Here is a 15,799-nt window from a genome sequence, read left to right on the forward strand (position 1 = left end):
GATTTGAATAGCACAGTATAGATTAAACAAGTAGTACTGCAACCATAGGCAATTAGCTGAGCCTACACTTTGAAATGTTGACAGGAGGAAGTTGCACATAAAAACGGGATTCATGGAGCCAGTGTTTGTTGGGCAATTTCATCACTACTAGAAGTGAGAGAAATTCTCTTTTTTATTTTATTGTTTGACTGCAGCCCACCCCTCAATGTTTTAGTAGATACTTTCCCAATAAAGAATAATAAATAAATTATAATAGAGAAACAGATGTTTTGTGCTGTTGAACATACAAACACGAATGTAACATATCCCTGTCTTAAACCGGCATGTCTCACCCCCACACCCCAGTGACCTTGAACAGGATAAGCACTTTACGATTGTATGCAGAGAACCATTCAAACAAATCCTTGGGTTTCCAGTAATTGCACAGACACAAGTGGCACGAATCTGAAGGTGCTCTCAGTAAAATGTAGCTTTTTACTTACACCTGGTGGCAGCTGTGGGGAACTACAACATGGACAAACCGTGTCTCCCTGATGTTTATTGAGAGCAAATTTCTACTTGCTTGGAAGGCTGAGCTGTATTCAGATGGTTGCAATCTGTAGCTTCACCACTGAATGCCACTAAATCCTCCACACTGCTCCTTTGTGAAATAGTACACAGATTAAGAGAGGCTGCATATCCACCACAGAGTAATTCAGGCAAGGTGACACCACACTGCAGGAGCTAACAGTAAAGTATTAAGTTACATTCAAAGTTTTGTCTACATAGAAATAGTTTATGTATAAATTGATAGCAGTTCAGCAGATAGAAACAGACACTATGAGATTATTACTGGATTGTGATGCTGTGCCGTGCTGACGTTTGCTATGTCTTTTAAAACAACGTCAGCTACTTTTACGGCTGATTTTGGCTCCCCCCCGTGCAACAGGTAGAAGAATAAAATTAGTTGAATGATCAGGAAACATCATAAAAGGGCCAGTTTTCAGTTGTGGAGGAGATCCTTCTCATATCAGATCACTTTAACATATGGCTAAAGGCAGCAATGTTAATGGCTTTCATTTTTCATTAAAAATGTGTCATTATCTTTTTCAGTGTCTGCAGGGGTGCTGACAGAGACATTTGGACATGAACTTACGAAAAGTTCTCCAACTAAACAGAAGCTTCTCGTCATCCAACCAGACACACGGGATATCATTTCTGGGGAGACGGGGAAGTTTGTTTGCCCGTTGATCCTCAAGCCAGAGTCTCCAGCTCCCAAACTCGAGAGTTCAGAGAAGCCCGTTCAAGCCGAGCCTCAACAATCCTGTGTCAGCACCGCTAAGGGCACCGCCTACAGTCCGTCCCCATCTGATGGAGCCGTGACTCCAGCTCAGGCCGGGGTTTGGGAACGGATCCACACGCCAAAGGAGACAAAGAACAATCTCCACATGAAACTGAAACTGACTTCTCCAGACCAAAAGCTGATGCGTCCCTGCACGGTGGAACTGGTGAACATGCTCACAGTGCCCAAGTCGGACACGAAGCTTCAGGGTGATGTTGCCAAAGGCCATGATCCCCAGCAAAAAAGTGGTAAGCCCCTGCCCAAAGATCTCCGCCGTCACCAAGGTCTTCACACAGGCCATCGCCTCTGCTGCTTCACCCCCTGTGGAAACGGCGTTTGGCGGCTACAGAAGGTGGTCACGCACACCCGCGATGGATACCCATGCAGCATCTGTGGGAAGACGTTCAAGCGTAGGAAGATTCTCCGACGGCACGAGCGCTTTCACACTGGAGAAAAACCATACTCGTGTTCGGCGTGCTCGAAGACGTTTGCACTGAGGAAGAGCCTCCGCCGTCACGCGAGGTTCCACACAGGGGAGAGGCCGCACACCTGCACGCAGTGCAGCAAAAGCTTCCGTCTGAGAGACAATCTAAAAGCACACCTGAGGTTTCACACTGGAGAGAAGCCTTTCAGCTGCCCCACTTGTGGGAAGATGTACAGGATCATGAGGAATCTGGAGAAACACCAGTGTGAATTCTTTGTTCCTTCATTCAGGATGATTGCTGGCTTGTAGCTGTGGGAAAGTGGTTGCGCCGTTTCCTACCTCAGTCATACAAGTCGAGATAAGAAAAGCTATGAGAAACAGAAACCATGACCCAGATTGATTGATTCCCGACACTCATTCCCGAAAGAGATGACAGATACTAAGGGGGAACCTTTTTTTCTACTACTGATGGTTTTGTCTTGTTTTTCCGTGTTTCTTAGTCTTTGCCATATTTTGTGGACAAATAGTGGAACTGTGTGCAAAAGTAGTACAACCATTTGACACTTTTTAGCATTAAACAACATAGCATTAAGAAACACATGATCAACATCAGTTAATCACAGTTAACCAGGCATACTACATACAGCTGCTCCTTGGAGATTGTTGTCTTGTAATTGGGTTGAAACGCATTAGTAACATTTTATGCTTTTATTTACAGATAGAAGATATCTGGTGATGTCTGGTGGGGAAAAATACAGATCCTCACCTGCCAACTATTCTTGTGTTAAAGTTATATATAACGTACTTCCACTGATGTTTGTTCTTGATGTCTGTTCTTTTTATTGTATGCTTTTTTTAACTTTACACTCTCTTGTGGAAAAGGCGTTTGGTTTTGTATTCATGTTATTTTTACTGAATGTATGTAGACTTCTTTCTTTGTGTGCTTTATAAGACTTGCTTTAATATTGAAATACTTTATAAGTGTACATACTGTCAAACAAATGTGATCTCATCTTCTCTTTTTAAACAGTTTTTTTTTTAAAGTATTTTATATTCCATAATACATATACTCTGCAATGACAAATGTCTGTGTCCATCTTTTTAAACTTTTGATGTTAAATAACATTTTTCTTTTGTATTAATAAAACAAATCATGTTTGTATGTATATCATTTGGTTATTGTGTTACATGGACCATCAACACACTACGTTCAGTATGGAGCATGGGTATGACTTTCTAATAAAGCACCTGATATAAAAGGTTTAATAAGTTGTAACTAATGGCTTAATAGTTAAAGTTACTGTAACAGTCTGGACTGTATTTACTGGGTTACACTGCTGATGTATTAATTGATACAGTATAGATAATACATTTATGGTTACACTTGTGCTGTGTGTTTTACGTAAAATTGACATATTCGTGAACCGACATCATTGAAAGTAATGCTAAATTAGCCATTTTGTTTTCGCTGTAACAATGGATGGAAGTTACGGACAACAGTCATAAACTGCTTCCTAGTGTTCTGGTGAGGCGAGATAAGGAGAGTATTATTATGTGACTTGTGAGCGGATTTATGGGCCGTTAATGTCGCTGGAGACACGGTGGAAATATACTGCGTTATGTTTTTATTCTCTCTTTGGCTCGAGAGGAAGAGTGGGTGCGACTTCAGACAGACATTGTGTTTACATTACTCACCGTTTAAGATAGTGTTACACACACACACACACACACAGAGAGAGAGAGAGAGATAGTTACACACAGCTGATACCAGTCAGGCTGATTGGACTGACAGCCGGAAACTCAGGACTGCACTTTGACCGCTTTTAATGACAAAAGATGAATAAAATAAAGGACTATTTACCGGTCAGTAACCACAACAGATTGTAGTAGCTGTTACCAGGGTAATATTATAAAGCCTCAGAGGAGAATCAGTGTTTACTCAACATGTATCGATACAAACGTTGTAGTTTTTACATTTTTTTTAAATATGTAATATTGATATTTGATTTTGCAATCCTGTATTTAAATTAGAAATTGATGTGTGTCATATTTAGAAGTTAGTCTCGAGCGTCCTCCTCGTAGGCCCCGCCCCACCAGGAAGTACACATAAAGCCAGCAGTACTTTCACTTTAGTAATGTGCGAACGGAAGACAGAGCACCAGCAACACGGAGGCTTTTACTCAGCTCTAAAGGTATGAACCCTTTTAATGATGAGCTCCTGCGAATCATTTTATATCACATCATTCATAACAAACGTAATAGGCAGTGTTTTTCCAGAGGCTGCTGTACTAACTGCAGTTAACTCCGTCCTGTGTGCTGCTTTCAGGCTCACTCGCACTCTTTAAGAAGAGGTCAAGAATGGAAGATCCAGAGAAAAGGCTTGCGGAGATGCTGACCTGCCCAGTGTGCCAGGACACCTTTAAGGATCCTCGGCAGCTGGCCTGTGGACACAGCCTGTGTATGGAATGTCTGGAAAACATGATAGATCATTCCTCAGACATTCCCTTCCGTTGCCCAGACTGTAGGGAATATTTTGGACCATACATTGGGGTACAGAAGAGCTACACACTAGCCAGCATTGCAGAGGACTTCAGGGAGAAGAGGAGGAGGAGGGTACCTATTGGCTCTTTTTTTCAGTCTCTTTATTAATGCCACTTAAAAGATGTAGAGAATAAACTTATAGCTGTGGAATGTAAAACTGATCCTAAAACTAGATAAATATCTAACACACCTTTTCCCACATCTCAATGTCCAATTTTTGTAAACAGGACGAGCAGACAAAAAGTGTGTACTGCGACTGCTGCCTGGCGAAACAAACTCTGGCCATTAAAACGTGTCTGAAGTGTGAGGTGTCGCTGTGCAAAGAGCACGTCAAGGACCACCTTGAGCTGCCTGTGTTCACGGGACACCCCTTGGTCAGGCCTCTGAATGACCTCCAGGAGAGGAAATGTCCGCAGCATGAGGACGAGGTGCTGAGGTACTACTGCAACACATCCAGACGCTACATCTGCAATGTGTGCGCCCTGGAGAGCAAGCAACAAAACCAAGCCACTGAGGCCTCCGCTGTCCTGCGGAGACAGCTGACTGTGAGTTTTTAATAGCATTCTTTAATACTGTATTACACGGGTAATTATAATATCAATGAGAAAACTCCGGTTGGATTTGTGAAGGGACATTGTCATGGCAGCGGTTTCTTGTAAACAGAGTGGGAATTTCCTGTTGCTGGCTGTGCTGGGTAGAAACAGGATTTTCAGGTCCCTGAGAATCTTAAAACTCCCCATTCATTCAATCCTTAACCTCTTAAGCCCCATGGATCAGTCATAACAAATTATTATAAAACTGCAGAAAACTTTTTTTTATATGTATGTAGATATGTAAGTGGGGTTGAACTTCTTGAAATGTGTATAAAATGACATAAAAATTCAGGTTTAACAAAGAGCTGCAAAAAGCTGATGCAGCGTATTTATGTTACTGTCAGAGTGTAGAATAAGATGCTTTTTTTTACCCCCGCTTAAAGCTACTTGAGTTGTTAAAAGTATAACTGTGTGTGCATTCAACAGGAGTACATGGACCAGCGTTTTGAAATGCTAAAGGAGCAAATGAAAGAATCCAGTCAGTCTGTAAAAAAACTACAAGAAGACATCCTACGAGAAGTATGCTCTGTTTACTAAATTCTCAGTATCTGTGATTGTAAAGGGTCTAAATTGTGTTTATTTTTCTGATCTAATATGTATTTTCCTTCTGCCAGAAACAGAAAGTGAACCCGGCCGACTCCCCCCTCAACAGTGTGACAGTGGTGCTGCTCTGTCTGTGGTTTATTGTTCTGTATTATGGTAAGAAAATGCCAAGCCCTAGTGTCGTCTATGTCTGTGTGTGTGTGTGTGTGTGTGTGTGTGTGTTGGTGTGAAAATTCACTCACTGATGTATATTTTTCCAACCAGCCTACAACTACTCTGTAGAAAACCAGACGCTAACAGAGGCGCTGGACAAGCAGCAGAACCGTGTGCATCACATTTATTCCACCATTGCAGGTAAGAGGGCAGGTTTCAGATCCACTACTGTCCGCTCACACAACTACAACAAAAACCGGGAACTCAGCAACATGTGATTTAATGATAATAACCCAAGATTAAGCTTAGCTTAACATGAAGACTGAAGGCAGGGGGAATAGTCTGATGGTCGTACATATAGTAGGAACTATCCATCTCCATTCTTAGTACTGATTACATTTGGGTTTTTTTTGTTGTTTTTGTCCGATCTGATGCTCCAGTTAAATGGCAACCTACTTAAGAACTCATTCTTTTTCATTCTTGCTAATAACTTGTATGTAATCCCTACACAGAACTGTTGGTTGATCATCCAGTGAAGAGCCATAAACCTGCAGAGACAGAAGATCAAGGTACAAAATGAAATGTTCTAACACTGGGTTGGCAATCAAAGAGAACTACTGTGTGTTTGTCTTGGAAGATGCAGACTAGCCTGATGGTTGTGCTATAAATTTGAGCTGGAGATAACTTGTGCCTCGTTAGTGTGACGCTGACAATGTGTCTGATGTCATCCAGGTTTCTGATCGTCAGCATCGTTTCTTGCTTTAATAGTTGGATGAACTTTGGTTTCTGGCTGCCTGAAACACACTTATCTTCAGTTATTGAAGATGAAAACAACAATAAAATGATAATTTGCATTACTACTGTTAGACTCATTTTATCTACACCGTTGTTACATTGCTAATCAAATTATTTTTCTCAATTGTTGCACCTGCGAGCATGGCAAAGAAGGATCAGAAACCTGGATCAGTGTCTGCATTGCCACAGTATCTCAGTTAATGATTAAGCTTGCATGTTTCTCAAAACTGGCGTATGGGCTTGTCCAGGTTTCAGAAACCAGAATGTGGTGTCTACATGCACAGATATATAATGGGGACACTCCAAAGACCCAATCTTAACAGGGACATTAGTGTGCATTTAAATGCACTGATTGTTATGCTGTAGTTATGCTTGTAGTGTCTCAAATTCACAGACTACAGAGCAATATGTATGTAAAGTTATCCAACATTAGCCACCATACGCTCATGGCTATAATAGACTAAGTCAGTAGTAGTCTAGAACTAAGTCTAGCTTATTAGCACTTCAATTTAATTAATGGGCATGTATTATAAATTGGGAATAGCATCAAAATTGTGTATTGAACCCAAACGGTCTGTGTCTGATTTTCAGAAATGCTCATGTTGGATCTGGACACAGCCAGCCCTTTCCTTGGAATCTCCACTGACCTCCAAACAGCAGACAGAGTGAAAAACAAGATAACCTATCCCAACAGCAAGAACCGCTTTGATGAAGCCCCACAGGTCCTCTCTTCCCGGTGCTTCTCCACCGGTAACCACGTATGGGAGGTGGAGGCTGAGGGCTACTGGGACATTGCCGTGTCCTTCAAGAGCATCCAGCGTAAGAGCAAGTACAACAGTGCCTTCGGAAACAACGCACACTCCTGGAGCATTATGCACAATGGCCAAGGAAAGCTGTTTGCCTACCATAACAGAGAAAAAACAGTTATCTCTGAAACATTGCAGAGCAGCCGAATAGCAGTTATGGTTGATTTTGAGAAAGGCACCATCACATTCAGTGCGGTGAAGTCCAAAATCACACAACTGCACAAGTTCAAGGCTGAACTGACTCAGCCCTTGTGCCTGGGTTTGGGGCTGTACCGTGTGGATCCACCCAGTAGAGCCACTATTGTGAAAGCTTCATGAATAATCAACTATCACAAACTATCTAAATTATCACAATATCCAGCCAATACTGGATTCACACTGTCTTAAATCCTGCTATAATGAACGAGAACTAAAACTGGCTTGCACTAAAAGTGGAATGGTCTAAGAGTAAAGACCTGACTAAATCAAAGCCAAAAAGATTTGCCTCAGGAATATATTTTTATATTGAAAGGTGTTTCAAAGTATGTATAGTATGAGTGATTCATTGATTTATTTTCCCTTTTATTGTGAATCTTTATTTTACTTTAATATATTGTAGTGTTTTATACAGAGTGATTATATATGTGGGTGGGCTGGAGTGATTTCTGATGTTTTTTTTTTAATAGAAAATGACGACAGAACTATGATATACTGCAAACTGCAAATGCCAAAATGTATCAAAGTAGAGAAGAGTCATATAGAATAGATAGTCAGCAAACTGACAACAATGTCTATGTAAAGGTTGCAAACATTAACCACCATGAGCTACTGGTCCTAGCAGACCAAACCAGGCAGGCTTTTGTTACGGAAGTTCCACCGTGTTGCTTTAAGAGATGAAAAGGAGGAAAATCACTTGATTGAGCAAAATGCTCATTTATTAAGAAAACATTGAAGTTGAGCTTTTTTTTTAAACAGCTGACAATGATCTCAACAGAATGTTTTAGAAAAAAATGAAGGCAATATTAAACCTAGAAGGCCACTGTAGTGCCACGGTACAAAAACAAGGTATACACTGATACGAAGTGTTTCTCCACTCCATATTTCAGCTAAATAAGTTGTTTCTCTTGCTTATTGGAAGGGGCATGAAACACCAGAACACTTCAGAGCATGAATTACAAATCAAACAGTGAGAACTGTACAATTATGTCTTAAACTGCTGTAAAAAGGTCAAAATGTTGATCCTTTTTGTGAGAGCGTTTTGAGAAACACTTTTCCAACAACAAATAAACTGACCTGTGTGGGCTTTAGTAAAAAAAATCTAAGAACACCATTATCTTGACCAACTTAATACTTAATTGTGCTGATCTCTTCTCTAGCTGCCTTAAAGTTCCTTGATGCCTGACTAAAAGCTGAAACAATAATCAAATGTAACACTTGAGAATAGTCTGTGTGTCCTGAACAGCAACTTTTAAATCTACAGTACATGTACAAAACAACGAGGGAACTACGACACTGCGCTGAAATCCACCTTTGACGTTTCTGTACCGCACCAGTTCTGCATCTGTCCTTCGACCATTAACACTCGAGCTTAGTGAAAAACAAGTGTTCTGCTGATGTGAATGGTAGCGGCTGCTCTTTATTTCACTGTTGCCATCGTCTGATTCTTGATTGAGCACCACGCCCTGAATATATCTCTGAAACACAGAAAATATTAAGTTCAGAAGAGTTTTCTAACGTCTGCTGGAACAAAATGTAAACAGGTGCATGTTTCAAACCTCTACACACCTGCAGTGAGTGGCCACACATTCGTTGCTGCAGTATTCTCTGTCCCAGTCGTCACTCTCTACGGCCGGGTTGTTGCAGCCCACCCTCACGCACACACTCCTCATAGTTGTAGAATCACTGGACCCATTCACCTCCATCTCATCCTGGAAAAAGGAGGACAGGTGTTTTCTGTACACTTATCTAGGCTTGTCACAGTAGTTTATAATATTACACCGTGTAATTTTCTCCAAAACATTGTATGGCACAGTGACAGCAAAAGTAAGAGTAGTAATAAATTATGCCTATATATTTTATATATACTTTATATCATAGTGGATGTAAATGAGACACAACATAACTGACAACATAACTTTTCTGAAAAGTCTGTGTGAAACTGGCCAAGCTGCGTCATTTTGCATGAGCTGTGGAGTGAACAGCAATTTTCACTACCCCAGATGTCATGTGAGTGTTTTCAGTTGTGGCTTTGTCTTTGCCACTCTGCTATAAAACTGGTGAAACCCACTAGGCAACAGTGTTTCTGTGCGCTGCGGCTCCCACACCTCAGCCATGCACACGCACACATAGACATTTCGGAGCTGACATAATCCTCCTGGTGGTGAACTCTTCACACAGTCTGATTTACATGTTTACATGCTGTGCCATAGTCTTTCCATATTCTAATGAATGACATGACCATATACTGACAGATTTGTTAGGATTGTTTCTTTGTCTTCATGGTGTTGAATCTGATTTGAACTAACCAAATGTTTGACCTTTCAGTTTCAGGTGTCTACACCTGAAATAACAGGTGATTTCCATTCAGCTTCTGAAAAAATACATATGGACTGTACCAGTTTTGATTGAGATTTGTTACAGTATAAGTACTCATGGTGAACACTTATGCAATAATTTGAGTTCTATTTGTAATTCATTTAGACCAATTTTTGGATTTTTCATCTTGATATTTGAAAAACATTTACACACAATTAAGTAAATCTTAATTACATCCACTCTGATTCGATGCTGTTCTCTTGTCAAACAGAAAATGTCAAAGATCCAGCAATCTATGTTAAAACTTTGACCCACTTCAAGAACTGAAATAATGAAAATGAGGTCAAATCATCAACAACCACATCAAGCTGAGGCTCCAGGTTCAACTAAATCACAACCAACAATAGCACTAAACAACATTACCTCTTCTGAAGGCAGCACTTCTGTAACTTCATCCTCGTCTGTATTGCCCGGCGTGTCAGAGTTCACCACCTGCACTGACACCAGGGATGCAGACTGGGCAGTGGGCGCAGCAGATGACACAGACACTTTATTGGGGACAATAATTGGCAGGGTGTCTTTGCCCTGCAAGGGGGCAGGGACTATTTTTATCTGGAGTGGAGGAGGCGGTGTAGCCATGACGGACACAGGGAAACCTGGCGTGGTGGTCCCCTCGCGGGGCTTGGCCTGTAGGGGTGGAGGTGCTGGCGCCATTTGCTGTAGCCGTGGTGGAGGCGGTGCATTCTGCATCTGCTGCAGCGGAGGTGGCTGACGAGAGGCGCCCGACACTACCAGCGTAGGCTGCAAAGTGCGGACCCCCCCAGGCAACACAGTCACCACCTGGCCCCCCGCCTGCAACATGTGCTTTGGGATTATGATCTTGGTGATGGTCTGGGCCGGGGGTACTGCAGCTGCTGGAGAAGTAGCTTTGTTTGCCCCCGTGCGGGATCGCGTGGTCATCTCCGGGACGTCCAGGATGATGTTGGAGGCACAAATGTTGGTGATGGTGTTCTCTTCCAGGCTGTTGTTAGCTGGGCGGATGGCCTGTTGACCAGCAGAGAGGAGGGCCGCAGGTGCCGTGTTGACCACCGGTGGAGGTGGTGAAGGCGCGGCCTCCATCTCCTCAGTGACAGGCTGCAGTGAAGACAGATTTAAAAAATGATATGAATAAATAAGTGAAAATCCTATACAGCTATGGTTGTATATGTAACTGGTTGTCCTTTAGGGGATGATCTCACCTGTGAGAGCTGGTTGGCTCTATAAGCTGCCAGTGCTTTCAAATACTCCCTTTTGGCTGCTTCTGTCTTTCTCTTATACACCTAATGGAGACAAAACAAGTACCACTATTGTAAATAATTTGTCTGTACGTTATCACCAATAATTGTTCTCCCCTGAAACTGACACTGGATATTCATATACTGCATATAAGCGTGTGTTCTTCTACCTGTTTCTGTTCCTCAGCCAGGCTGTCCCACATAGAGGCCACTATCTTTGACACCTCCCCAAAAGAGGCGTTGGGGTTCTGGCCCTTAATGGCTGCCTGGGTGTCTCTGAAGAACAAGGCGTACGCTGAAACGGGCTTCTGTGGTTCATTCGGGTCTTTTTTCTTCCGTCCTTTCTTAGCGCCCACCGCCCCAGTCACTGAGGCCAGCGCGGCCGGCCTACCCCCGCCCCTCCTGGCCGTAGCCGGGGACACGGACGACGTATGGAGTGGGTGGGAGGACATGTGGGAGAGGGCAGAGGAAGAGGAGAGAGACATGGGGGAGTCGACCAGCACACTCCTCTGAATAGGGAGAGGGGAAACGTTGGGGAGGATAGAAGACATATTAGCTTCAGGATCTAAAACACAGCATGGAATTCAGAATTCATTCATACAAGAATGCAACACTGACGTAACCCCTCACCTTGAAGTCATCCATGTCTTCATCCTGGAGAGAGCCGGCTGGCGATGGCGTTGCAGACAGCGGCTGCTCAGGTGTCTCTGAATGATGCCTAATGTTTTCGCCCCCGAGACCCATTGCCAGCTCAGTCTGGTTTATAGTGGACAGGTGACTGCTTCCCAAAAGACCATGACCGATGTCTCCAAGCTGGACATCAATGGTCATGGGGGACGAACTGCTGAAATGGGAACCACTGGAATTCCCCAGTTCCTGCAGAGGGATTAAAACACAAAAAGTTGCCAACAGCTCTAAACTGCACTCCTGAACAACCAACATTTAAACACACCAAACATCACTGTGTGTGAGGGTCCACAGGTAGAGCGCTCACCAGTGCAGAGGAGCTCAGCAGGGCTCCCCCTCCGGTCTGGCCCATTCCGCCCAAGTTCAGCTGCTCCAGGCCTTGAGAACCAGAGTTCACAAAGGTGGAGGCGAAGGAAGGGTCATTGGCCTCAACCACCAGGTTGCTCACTAGGCTACGGGAAGCCGAAGGTCCCCCGGTGCCCTCTGACCCATCAGTCAACTCAAAGTGGGACACTGCATCACTGATGCTCAGAGTCGGGTCTGGATCAAGGGAGATGGGGGGAATCTCAAAAACCTCATCCCCGAGACTGGGAGTATGGAATGTCTGCTGTATGTGGAGAAAGAGACAGAATAACGGGTCAGTCCATCATGACGGGAAACGCGTGTAAAGGTCAAAACAATGTGCACTAGCATGTTTGAATGAACTCACCTCAGCGGACAAGAAAGGGTGGCCTGCCCCACTGATGGTGAGATAGCTGTCGCTGCCTTCTGGAAACTGAAACAGACAGTGAACATTCAACCAACTCAGCGACTTCCACAATTTAAAGCTGATCTTTCCTGATAAATACGCATTCATGTTAACTTACCTTATTTTCCTCTGAGTATCCCCCATAAGCTCGGGTGTCCAAAAACTCAGGATCAACATTTTGAGCACAACCATCCGACAGGTCAGAGTAAAAATTAAGATCCATTTTAAAACTCTGTACTCTAAACAAACTATCACACACGCTGTAAACTTTGTTCAAAGTGCGAATGTCTTATTTTCCTTTCCATTTAGATCAGCTATCCCAACATTAACAAAAGCTGCTAGCGGCTAGCTAGCTAGCTAGCTAATCACTGTTAGCATAACGTTAAAGTCGAGTGGCTGATGCTAAGCTACGTTAGCTCTCAAGCCCTATGGAGAGGTGGGACAGGGGGGGGAGACTTGAGGTTGATAATAGCCACAAAATCACAATGTTAGAAATATCATGTGTGCGCTCCCCGGGGCGCTAAGCTCACTGAAGCCCGACACAAGCCCATTCATCCGCTGGTGTGACGCTAGCACCATGTCCCCACCGGACGCTACAGCTAGTGTTGGGTTCAGGGGCTGTCGGGAAATTGTAACATTACTCCAATCATTTAGCGGCACCTATCTGCCAGTTATGTGACGTGCTATAACGTGACGTTTAACAAATAGCATGGTAGTTTCAGCCAGCCTAAGTATAAGTTGTATTTACGACCAATTTAAACAGCCGGTTAACGTTAGATGTCAGATGCACTTGTTTCCACTCGTTTGAAGTATGACGTGAAGCAGCAGCCATCAGACAGACAATCTACTTGGACGAGCAAACAAAGAGGCCTGAAGGCAGCAGTGCTTTCCACTGCAAACAGAAATTAAACTCATCGATTCAACTGTCCTCAACTGGGAGTCCCACATGGACGGTTATGTGTGATAAACTTAACTTTAACTACAAAACATTACTTAGCACTTACTTTAACTCACTTCTAGCTGAAACAGTTGAATGGAAGCACTGTATTTTTGAGTTTAACTCTTCAAAGACTGAAAGCAACAGCCAGCAGTCATCAGTCAGAAGCTGTTGCAACAGGTTTATAATGTAAACTAGACATTTAATAAACTTTAACTGTGTAAATTTAAGATGGTTGTGACCTTCAAATGACCACATCAATGCTTGCTGGCATTTATTTAACACAACTATGATATATTATTATCAGGCATTCATTTTCTATTTATATATCCCTTTTGTGAACAACATTTAAGTTAAATCAAACAAGATGTGCCTGTTTTGTAGTGCATAAGGCCTGCTTCTCCCCCCTAACCAGACCTCTTCACCTCTCCCACTGTCGTCATGCAGGGGGGTTAGGCAAGTGCTTGATTGTTTTAAGGCTTCAGCATGACTATGAATGAAGACTGACACTTTCCACAGAGACGAGACTGTTTCTTCCTGTTACAGCTTAATTTACCTGACACTCTGTAATGGGTTAGATTAATGGCTGATTCTTAGCAACAGTATAACCTAATGTATGCAGGACTGATTCAATATTTTCAAACTACCTCAGTTTTAACACTCCTCCATCTAATGTGCTTTGTATTGTTTATCATTCTTGTATCAGGACACGCATCATACATTAGAACTTACTGAACAGCTGATACTTATCACAGATTGGACTTAATGTACTTGTATATATCACAAATACTAATTAGTCTGACAGGCACAGAAATTTAGACACAAGAATGTGTTCAGTCTGCAAATATTAAAATCATTTGACAGAGTTGATTCTGAAAATTAAAGAAGATTCTTGAACTTACTAAATAATTTGATGTTATACTGTTCCTATCTAGTACTATTACATACTTCATAGGCCTGTTGTAAATGTGGACAGTAATGTACTAATTACCAATTTAAACCCTTATGCATTATTGACTAAGTAGGACTCAATTATTAAAACAGAAAAGTACATAAACAATCTTGCTTCTGCTCGATGTTAGTCACAATAATACACACAAACTTGCTTTCACTGTAGATTGCTGTTATTCATTTCACAGATACACTCAGATCATAAAACAAGAATAGTAACTCATTGCCGTCATCTTTGCACCATAGTACACAATTGACCAGCTCTACATTGTACAATACAACCATCCTCCTAGCACTGCTTCAGTAACTAATACGCCACTTTCCCTTTCCCTCTCCCTCCCTCTCAACCCCCACCCCTCCCATAGAGTGAAAACAATAACAGTACATCCACACACTGGATCCCCTTTTAGTTCACAGACTCGTCTGGACATACAAGATATGACCAAACAAGATTGGGGGGGTTTGGGGATCTTGATCCAGGCTCTGCTCAGTACACATGTCCAGTTTCATGTAACGCTAGAGGACCAGCATTGAGGTTCTTAGATAAGAAAAGGGTATCTGTACAGCAGGGGTCCCCTTTTGGTCATGGCTGGGAATGTGATGGGAACGAATAGGTTTGGAGGATAAGGAGGAGAATGACGAGTCGTGAAGTAAGAAAGCTCAGCTTTTTGCCATTTTGTCAGAGGTTAGAGAGGAGGATCGAGGAGACAAAGATGGAACACAATTGTGATGATGAAAAAGAAAACAGATGGGTGCAAACCTGCTCCTTTCATGGAAAATATCCCTATATAAAATAAATGAATAAAAGTAGCAACAAAAAAAAACACATTCATCAATAATTTGATACATAATATGGTAAAAATAAATGATGAGGAATAACATGATTCATTGTTGAGAAGGGGAATAAGTCAAATGTGTTTGGAGAGAGGAGTTCAGTCAATCCTCTGAGCTTGATGAGGAGTCTGAGTCCTTCTGTGCTATGATGACATCGTCCAATAGTGCCTCTTGATCCGAGCTGTCATAGTCACCTTGGGAAAGGCTGTCGCCGCCCTCCATTTTAACGTCAAAGTCTGCACTGGTGAGGAAGTGATGGGAGGTCTCCAGGTCCTCCTCGTCCATCATGTAGGCTCCGTCTGAGACCAGAGTCTCCTCTTCTACCCCATCAAGGTTGGGGTCCTCAGGGGTGGGATCTGGAGCGTGGTGATGATGGTGGTGGTGGTGGTGATGGCGGCGTCGGCTTTTCTTCGGGATCTCCGAGTGCTCGGTCAGCAGTCGGTGAAAGTGGGACTCAGGCAGGAAGCCCTGTGAGTAGAATACATATTATTAGAAAGTCTATTATGAAAAAAAGGGATGGGATGTATTTTTACAGAGTTTCTGGCAACCACAGTTTTGTAGTATTAAAGAGCCAAATTTATCAATCAGGGAGAGAAACATTTTTCTTTTTAAAATATTTTTTGGGGGCTTTTATTGCCTTTAATTGATAGTGACAGCTGAAGAGTGATGGGAAAGGGC

The 15,799-nt window shown here is 42.6% G+C and overlaps 4 protein-coding genes across 8 annotated transcripts in view; 2 read left to right on the forward strand and 2 right to left on the reverse strand.

Moving 5' to 3' along the window:
• si:rp71-1g18.1 (uncharacterized protein LOC559922 homolog) overlaps positions 1–2,911 on the forward strand; it is a 4,149-nt gene extending 1,238 nt beyond the window's left edge. The window contains exon 4 of the mRNA XM_035671477.1: positions 1,093–2,911. Coding sequence (XP_035527370.1) covers positions 1,093–2,054 — 962 coding nt within the window. The 3' untranslated portion in view covers positions 2,055–2,911. The remainder of the gene's footprint in view (positions 1–1,092) is intronic.
• A 928-nt stretch (positions 2,912–3,839) lies between these two features.
• LOC118335043 (E3 ubiquitin/ISG15 ligase TRIM25-like) lies at positions 3,840–8,477 on the forward strand. The gene is made up of 8 exons (XM_035671218.1): positions 3,840–3,937; positions 4,072–4,358; positions 4,514–4,831; positions 5,306–5,398; positions 5,494–5,578; positions 5,687–5,776; positions 6,088–6,144; positions 6,962–8,477. Exons 2-8 carry the CDS (start codon positions 4,104–4,106, stop codon positions 7,492–7,494), a joined length of 1,431 nt encoding a protein of 476 aa, XP_035527111.1. The 5' UTR covers positions 3,840–3,937; positions 4,072–4,103; the 3' UTR covers positions 7,495–8,477.
• Positions 8,069–13,028, reverse strand: tox4a (TOX high mobility group box family member 4 a). Of its 2 annotated transcripts, none has more exons than XM_035671217.1 (9): positions 12,518–13,028; positions 12,361–12,426; positions 11,959–12,255; positions 11,595–11,840; positions 11,135–11,473; positions 10,929–11,009; positions 10,114–10,824; positions 8,941–9,083; positions 8,069–8,849 (listed from the first exon to the last, which is right to left on the reverse strand). In XM_035671217.1, exons 1-9 carry the CDS (start codon positions 12,620–12,622, stop codon positions 8,792–8,794), a joined length of 2,046 nt encoding a protein of 681 aa, XP_035527110.1. In that variant the 5' UTR covers positions 12,623–13,028; the 3' UTR covers positions 8,069–8,791. The 2 variants fall into 2 exon arrangements, with proteins under 2 accessions (XP_035527110.1, XP_035527109.1); XM_035671216.1 differs by having other exon boundaries at positions 11,959–12,258.
• A 1,398-nt stretch (positions 13,029–14,426) lies between these two features.
• The window catches only part of chd8 (chromodomain helicase DNA binding protein 8), a gene marked incomplete in the record, with an annotated part of 25,885 nt that continues 24,512 nt past the window's right edge, over positions 14,427–15,799 (reverse strand). For 2 of the 4 annotated variants that reach the window (XM_035670644.1, XM_035670641.1), the window contains 1 exon segment: positions 14,427–15,589. In XM_035670644.1, coding sequence (XP_035526537.1) covers positions 15,224–15,589 — 366 coding nt within the window. 4 annotated transcript variants of the gene reach the window in all.

Source organism: Morone saxatilis, unplaced genomic scaffold, assembly GCF_004916995.1.
Source record: "Morone saxatilis isolate NCDOM2014 unplaced genomic scaffold, NCSU_SB_2.0 Contig23, whole genome shotgun sequence".
NCBI lineage: Eukaryota > Metazoa > Chordata > Actinopteri > Moronidae > Morone > Morone saxatilis.

Excerpts from the sequence above, each read along its gene's own strand:
- tox4a (XM_035671216.1), bottom strand. The coding sequence starts at position 12,622 with ATGGATCTTAATTTTTACTCTGACCTGTCGGATGGTTGTGCTCAAAAT. Across the intron at positions 12,259-12,360 it reads ACCCTTTCTTGTCCGCTGAG|CAGACATTCCATACTCCCAG; the intron begins GTGAGTTCATTC and ends CTCCACATACAG. Across the intron at positions 11,010-11,134 it reads TGGCTGAGGAACAGAAACAG|GTGTATAAGAGAAAGACAGA; the intron begins GTAGAAGAACAC and ends TGTCTCCATTAG.
- LOC118335043 (XM_035671218.1), top strand. The coding sequence starts at position 4,104 with ATGGAAGATCCAGAGAAAAGGCTTGCGGAGATGCTGACCTGCCCAGTG. Across the intron at positions 4,359-4,513 it reads GGGAGAAGAGGAGGAGGAGG|GACGAGCAGACAAAAAGTGT; the intron begins GTACCTATTGGC and ends TTTTGTAAACAG. Across the intron at positions 5,579-5,686 it reads GTTTATTGTTCTGTATTATG|CCTACAACTACTCTGTAGAA; the intron begins GTAAGAAAATGC and ends TTTTCCAACCAG.